The sequence below is a fragment of the Arachis hypogaea genome, chromosome 10 (genome assembly GCF_003086295.3).
Source record: "Arachis hypogaea cultivar Tifrunner chromosome 10, arahy.Tifrunner.gnm2.J5K5, whole genome shotgun sequence".
Taxonomy (NCBI): Eukaryota; Viridiplantae; Streptophyta; class Magnoliopsida; order Fabales; family Fabaceae; genus Arachis; species Arachis hypogaea.
In genome coordinates this window covers 79,267,258-79,275,123 of record NC_092045.1, presented here as the reverse complement: position 1 = coordinate 79,275,123, position 7,866 = coordinate 79,267,258, and the positions used below count along the sequence as shown (strand labels likewise).

At 35.5% G+C, this 7,866-nt stretch overlaps 1 protein-coding gene across 4 annotated transcripts; it reads left to right on the top strand.

Moving 5' to 3' along the window:
• Positions 1-302: 302 nt before the first annotated feature.
• Positions 303-7,425, top strand: LOC112715770 (uncharacterized). 4 transcript variants are annotated; one of them, XM_072205033.1, is made up of 16 exons: positions 303-535; positions 675-809; positions 1,125-1,211; positions 1,318-1,389; positions 1,830-2,028; positions 2,378-2,496; positions 2,698-3,087; positions 3,193-3,327; positions 3,555-3,689; positions 3,868-4,023; positions 4,332-4,544; positions 4,948-5,096; positions 5,332-5,446; positions 5,598-5,678; positions 6,403-6,802; positions 7,127-7,425. In XM_072205033.1, the coding sequence occupies exons 1-15, from the start codon at positions 407-409 to the stop codon at positions 6,592-6,594; spliced, it is 2,307 nt and encodes a 768-aa protein (XP_072061134.1). In that variant the 5' UTR covers positions 303-406; the 3' UTR covers positions 6,595-6,802; positions 7,127-7,425. The 4 variants fall into 4 exon arrangements, with proteins under 4 accessions (XP_072061134.1, XP_072061135.1, XP_072061137.1 ...); XM_072205034.1 differs by having other exon boundaries at positions 329-535; positions 1,307-1,389; XM_072205036.1 differs by having other exon boundaries at positions 330-535; positions 5,319-5,446.
• The last annotated feature ends 441 nt before the right edge of the window (positions 7,426-7,866 follow it).

Below are 7,866 nucleotides of genomic sequence, written 5' to 3'. Positions count from 1 at the left end.
TTTATATACTAATTACATGCTAAAAGTTTGGATTATTGATATTATTAATATTTTTTATTATTTTCAATTTTTTTTAAAAATACGTGTATCTCGTTTAAACGCGTGTAAACGAGATATACATGTATCACGTCTACTTATTTTATTTTATTTACCCGATAAACGAAATATATATAAAATTATCTCGTTTATAATAATAAACGAGATAAAAATATATTTATTTTGATAAATATTTTTTTAATTATTTGTTTCGGTAATTATTACATTTATGTAATTTATAAAAATAAAAAATCCGTTTTACCCTTACGGGAAAACGAAAATAGAGGGAAACAAGTAGAAGCACACCAACGCTGGTAACTAGGAATCTAGGATAGTAAACTAGTAAACTGAGCTGGTGTTGTAGAAAAAGATGGAAACTCTGAAAGCTGCGATTCCCGAAGGCCTGAAGCGCATGATTGGTGATAGCACCGTCGATGATCTTCGCGCCACCTCTTCCTCCCTCCACAGCTTCTTCCATCACTTCGAGCCCTTCCACCAGGTAAACTTCCTCGTTCTACTCTACTCTATTCGTCACTCCTTACCAACTAAAATTCCTAATTTTCTTTGCTTCGAATCTTCGATATCTGAACTTCCGATTAAACCCTAACGAACCGCAATCGAACTTCTTCCTGTGTTAGTTACTCACTGAACTCGTGGATCCCAAGCATGCTCTCTGCGGCAAGAGCAAAGACGCTGCGCTCGAATCCAAGCAGCTCGGAAACCAGTGCTTCTCCAAAGGAAATTACGCCAACGCTCTAGATTTCTATACTCAGGTTTTTCTTTTTCTTTTTTTTTTGCTTTTTTTTTATCACCGCAAATATTCGTTTAATAATGTGCTATTGCTTCGCATGTCATAACATTTGGAGTTTCAGCGATAACTGTTCTCGCTTATTGAGAAAATATGTTAATCCTTTTCCAATTGAACTAGCATACTACGAATAATGTAAAAGGACGGATAAATACGATCCATCATTCCATCTGTACATTGTTTTGGTCATGGAGTAAGTTTGAATACTAGTATATTGTTACTTGCTATTTAGTTTTTAACGGTTCACTATAGTTTTTCTGTTCTCTAATATGAAATGTAGGCATTGCGAAAGGCACCTTTTGAGGATGGTGATATGGAAAATAATCTGGTTGCAACTTTGTATATCAATCGAGCTACTGTATTGCATGTAAGCTCCACTATTGTGCCACACACACACGCACACTTTTTATTTATTTATTTGTTTGAAGGCTTGATATTGTGGTCAAGTATTTATTCCCGTAGGTTTCCTGCAGAAAATGAGTCTTTTGACAGAGTGTTTGCGAGATTGTACTCGTGCCCTTCAGATGTGTCCAAGCAATGCAAAGGTGAAAATCATCTCCGATGACCCATTTTTCATCATATTCTACTTTCTTTTTACATCATTACAGAGAGGGATGAATTTCTTGCATCTGTCTCAAGTTTATTTTTATCTGTAAAGTGCAATGAATGCTTTTCCATTAAATTATTTATTAGTAATTAAGAAGTATGATTAGCTTTACATCTTGATGTAAGTATGCATATGGTTTTGGGCGATGGTTTATGAATGAGTATTGGAGATGTCTTCGGATTTGACTTACAAACATGATAATTGAGGTGTGATATAAAATACTTTACTTCCTCATCCTAAAAATCAGTCTATGATGATGCCAGTGAATCTTTAGGATTATGTGTTTCAATGTTTGATTAAGTGGATGGGACAATGATTATATATACATACTTAAATTGTAGTTTCCACTCTTTCAATATCTTATTGTTTTGGCTGCAGGCATGGTACAGAAGAGGTAAGGCAAATGCTTCCCTGGGAAATTATAAAGATGCGATGTGTGACCTAAATATGGCTAAAACTGTGGAATCATCATTGAGTGGGAAGAGACAAATAGAAAGTGAGGAGAAAAATATTTTCGACCAATGCAAGAGCACAAGCACAGTAAGACAACGTAAGGAGAACACCTTGACTACAGTGGGTAAGAGGCTTTCCTTGTCTACTTAAGCAGCAAGTTACAGTTGAAACTGTAAAGCTACTTGGTCAAGGTGATGTTAAGTTCAGTTTTCTAATGCATGTACCATTGAACTATGTTCAAGTAAAAGAGGTATAAACCCTATAGATTAGTTTAAAAAAAATCAAAGACAAGAAACTGAAAGGAACTAGGGTTCAGTTATCACTTCAAGGAATGTGGCCAAGTTTCCATTTCCCCCTGACCCTGCTGTTTCCTGTTGTTTTGCATCTGCTACCCCAGTGCACATGTATTCTGCACCAATGTATTTCTCTTTTTGAGATAGTAAGATGAAGATGGTGTAGTACATTTGTGGCAGGTGAGGTTCCCCAAGTAATGCTACAGTGTGTCAACATACCTGAGAAAGGAAGAGGCATGGTATCATCAAATGCCATTTCACCTGGTTCTTTGGCTCATAGTGAAGAACCTTATGCTGTGGTAATACACATTTTGCTTTATGTGCTATTTGTGTGGTATTAGGACATAGGGTTTACAGTCATTATGTTGTAAACATGAATCTCCTCACTTCTTAAGATCAATAGTTACTTTCCATTTTAGTTTTGTATATTTATATTCCTTGATTGGTGTAAACTTATTTTGGCAAGTTAACTTGGTAGTATTTTTAATTCATAATTTCAGATAATATTAAAGCAATGCCGGGACAGTCATTGCCACTATTGCTTGAATGACCTACCTGCTGATAAGGTACCCTGTAGATCATGTTCAGTACCACTGTATTGCTCCCAGCAATGCCAGACACAGGCTGGTGGGCAAGTCTTAAGGATTTTCCCAGAAGTTCACAGCATTATTGAGAAGTTACCCAGTGACCTTGGAGAGTATGCTGACAAAGTTATTCAAGGCCATGATTCCAAATGTGAAACACAGAATATCACTGAACATAAGCATGAATGTCGTGGTGTAAATTGGTCTGCAGTACTACCATCAGAGGTGGTTTTAACTGGCCGAATACTGGCAAGGTTTTTACTAGAGAGGACATCAGAAAATATTACATACTTTGTGGAGAAGCTGGTAGGTATTAAATGCAAGCAGCCGTTTTTCAGAACAGCTGATTGTGTTGTTAACTTGCGATCTTATTGCAGCTGGCTAACTATGGCTTCTATACTTCTTGTGCAGGAGCTTTCCCATTGTTATGAGCGTATGCTGCCTGAAAGCAAATTGGATACACATATATATTCCATTGTGTTATTATATTGTCTTAACCGCTCTTGTGGAGCTGCATTGTCCATTGACGAAGTCACCATTTCCCAGGTTGGTTAGGAAATCCTTTTTGTGCATGCACACTGCTGCATATGCATGTCGATTAATACTTCCGTCAGCAGCAGAACCATCATTAATCATGTATTTAACAGTATTTTTTTACAAAATTTGATGGTGAAAGTGTTTCTTGCAGAAATCAACTTTTCTATATTTTCTCATGATTGAATCATTTAGCTCTTGTATTCAAATTTTATGTAATTTTTTGTCTGACAATGCAGGTTGTTATAATTATTTCTCAAATGAAAGTGAATTGTATGACTGTTGTTCGTTTAAAATCAAAAGATGCTTGTGGGCTATCCGATCAGTTCGGAGATTTTCCATCCTGTCCATACTTAACTAGTAATGTGGAACAGGTATTTGTTTTCTGTCCTTATCTTTTATTGGAATATTTCTCTTTAAGACATTTTTTAAGCTTGTGCTGTATTTAATTGTGAATATCACTGCAAATTCTACTATTACAGTATAGACATTGTTGGTGGTAATAATTATCCCTGGTGATTTTAAGTCATATTCTGTCACTTTGCTTTTTAGGTCAGGGTGGGTAAAGCTATTTATAAAGCTGGAAGTTTATTCAACCATTCTTGCCAACCAAATGTTCATGCATATTTTATTTCACGTAATTTGTGTATACGGACAACAAAAGCTATACCTGCTGAGGGTCATCTGGAGTTGTCTTATGGTCCACAGGTAATTTCCTGTTGGTAACTAAAAGCCGTCTTTCATATTGCTAACCAGTTTTTCGGTTTGAATTATTTGAATGATCTCTAAAGTCTAACATGACTCTTCATAATGTATAATGAGTGCCAGTAATTATGCATCCCAAAAGCTTAAGCCTTTAGCATAGAGTTTTATTTATTTCTTTTATTTATATTTTTTGATCCAAAACAAGCCTTAAGAGCAAAGGTCTGTCAGACTTTGTTAGGTTCTTAATATAAATTCCCAATCTGCTGTGTGACTCCCTTGTTCATTTTTTAAAATAAATTTTTGTTTTGCAGGTTGGGTTCTGGGATTGTAAAGATCGCCTTAATTTCCTCAAAGAGGAGTACATGTTTCAGTGCCAGTGTACTGGTTGTTCTGAAGTCAATCTATCCGACATTGTCCTCAATGCATTTTGTTGTGTCAATTCTAATTGTTTTGGTGCAGTCTTGGATAGCAGAGTAGTTAGCTGTGAAAAGCAGAAAATCAAGAATTTCATGAGACATTTAAAGGTACTTTAGGGTTGCTTACATTGTAATGTGGGATAATTTTAACTTATGTGGTTTGTCACAAGTAATGCCTTGGTGTTTTCAAATCCTTTGGCAATATCAACACAATTTTCATTATTAAGATGCACAGCATTCTTAACTTCTCTTACTTGTAAGAACTTTTCTTCCACCGTGTCTTCGCTTTGGCAGATTTAAATTTTGCTAATTGTGTCTGTCACACTGTTGATTCATCCTTCATGTATTTGGAGCTATGCAATAGCAATTGGATCAATATACTCTTAATAGACATTTTTAAAAAAAATAGTTGTTCATCCAGTGATTTACATAAGCTGTTGTGGTTGAGATTGAATAAAAGATCTTAAGGTTTGAGCTATTTTCTCCCCTTAAAATCCATCACTCTTTTCAGATAGACAAGAATGATGACATTCATAAAGTGCTCAACCAAAATGATGCCTCCCATCATATTCAACCTGGATACTGTCTGAAGTGTGGTTCTTACCGTGATTTGGTGCCTTCACGTGCTGCAGTTGATAAAGCTTTAATATTCATAAAAAGGTATGCATAGTTCAATTTGGGTCGTATGAATATTAATATCCCTGTAATGTGAATTGCAGCTTCCCTTTTTATGACTAAAGATATTCAGAGTTGGTATGGTTCCTCTATTGTTGCTATCTAGATGACTGCTCTGGCTTTTAATCCTGCATTAGCTCGCCTGATATAGTAGATTGCAGCTGATTGTTTGAACACTATAGTAGATTGCAGCTTATTGTTTAAAAGATGGTAATGGCAGGTTACAGGATGCAATATTATCAAAAGAAATTTTAAATACCACGATTGCAGATGCTTTGAGATCCTTGCGTTTGCTAAGATCAAATTTGCATGCCTATAACAGGCTTATTGCAGAGGTGAGTTTTAGCCTCATCCACCAAGTCCTCCCACTTAGGTCTAGAAGTTTAGATGAATACTTCTATTAAGGGCATAGGTTGTGATAGACGAAAAAATTTTACATCCTTTATATGATGGTTTTAACATATATTTTCCTGTTGATGTATGCAGGCAGAGGATAACCTTGCACAGGCCTTTTGTTTGTTGGGAGACTTTCAATTATCTATGGACCATTGTAAAGCATCCATCAAGGTAAATTTTTAGTTAATTAACCTACCATCTGGCATGTTGGATTTTGTCACTCAAAGTGAAAAGCAGAAGAGTGGGGATTTTTCCCCCCTGTATAGCTATGACAAATCAAGTGCTTTTTCCAGCAGCAGTATTATAACAAATCAGTATTATAAGTTATAACAAATTGGTAGAGGAACTCAGAAAATTGCCCCATTAACCCATGAACTAGCACTGCCATGTTACATTGCAAAATACTATAAGGGGTGCTGCTACTTCGTTGTGGTGACCTTCACTGATTTGGGATTTCTTTGAGAGGAGCTATCATGTATGCCAAATGTTGAAGTAGTTTGTGAAGGTGTTATACTGTTATTGTTGAGGAAGTATGAAAAATATTTTTAGAATTGTGTGATTTTTTTAAAATAAAATTGTCATAAAAATATTATAAAAGACGCAGTCATTGGGCAAAGTCGACCTGTGGTTTTGTTAGATTGTATGTGCTGTGAGTTTTATTATCACTGTATTTGCTATTGACTGAAATTTGTATAGTTTTTTTATTTTAAACACATTTTGAGGAACTTAAGCCTTTGAAGAACCATGGAATCGTGATCTGATTGTTTGTCGTTGGGTTATGCTTTTATGTGATCTGATTGTTTGTCGTTGGGTTATGCTTTTATGTGCAAATTGTTTCAATTAGTTAGTCGTTCCAAGTAATAAATCTATAGTGATTCATTCTTTTATTTGACAGATTCTAGAGAAGTTGTATCATCCTGATGATATAGTTATTGCGTATGAACTTGTGAAGCTTTGTTCGATCCAACTTTCCGTAGGAGATGGTTCTGCAATGGATAGCATAAACCGGATTGGTGATATCTTCTCATGTTATTATGGACTTCATGCTGACTTGGTTTTCCCGTATCTTCAATACCTTAGGAGATAAATTTAGAAATTTTCAGGGGGGTCTCTAATTAAATGCTTTTTGTCCCAGTGAGATATAATTGTGAAGTATAACAGCTCAAGTGACTGGAGATTTGATGTGAAAGATATATAATAGTCTAGCCTCAAGAAAGATTGCCTGAAGCTCACTTGTGCAGTTTGGCAAATCAACCTCTCGTGCATTGATAAATATGGTGTCCTTGAATATCCAGGTGTGCTCTCTGACATCTCTCTGGAACTGACACGTCTATTTTGTTAATGAGTTGACTAAGGAGTTAATTTTTTCCAATTTATCTCAGTCAATTTGTTGTAAATTATTTTTTTATTCTAAATTTTATACCTCAAGTCTTAAACTTTTTAAAAAACAAGGGTTAAAAAAGTTTTATAATAAAAAAGAATGTTAGCTAATATTAACTAATTAAAAATTAGTATAATTGAAAGGGGAAAAATTTAAGGAGGGCCTCAAAGTATTAGTGGATAGAATATAATGTTAGCTTCGTTATTAATTTCGATGTGATGATGCCTTCTGTATCCAGATATCCAGAGAGGCCAATGTGGTTGCAAGACACGATACGATACTAGCCAGTGTTAATGACCGACTTGGTTCCCTCTTTAAGCTATTAGGTACATGTGTCTACTAAACTGCATTTACCTCTTACATTTTGGTAAAGGGTAGACCGGCATTGACAGTAACGGACATGTTTACCCTTTTTTTTATGTTGGTCCGAACGGACAAGTTGACTTTAGGGATTCTAAAGCTACATTTTGTTTTTGCAAAAGCAAGTAAAATAAATGTATGAAATAATCAGGCGGCAACATAGCCTATTAAGGTTGATTGTTTTAGTTATGGACAAGAAAGATGTATTACACGTCACACCTAAAGGGGGAATTGAGGTGCAAATGCAAGTATATGGGTGTTGGGGACGTAGAAAAGCGACACACAAGTTGCGTGTTGAAGGAAGCAGAATTGGTCAGTGTTGGAATACGTGACTTGCTTCTTGATTATTTTTATAACCCTATACGAAAGTTTCGTCTATAACTACTAAGTTAGCCATTTCTCATCATTTTGAGTCGAGTTGTGTATATGTATTGGTGGTGTGAGGGTAGATCATTTCTAGTGCGAGTTCAAAGAGAAAATAAAGGTGGAATTTCGGAAGCAATGGAAGGTAGCGCAAATTTACTAGTGTATTGCGATTGTGAGATTATATGACATACACGGGGTGTGAGTTTTGCGTGTGGGTATCCATAGCTATAATATGGTCTTTGTCAAAGCATA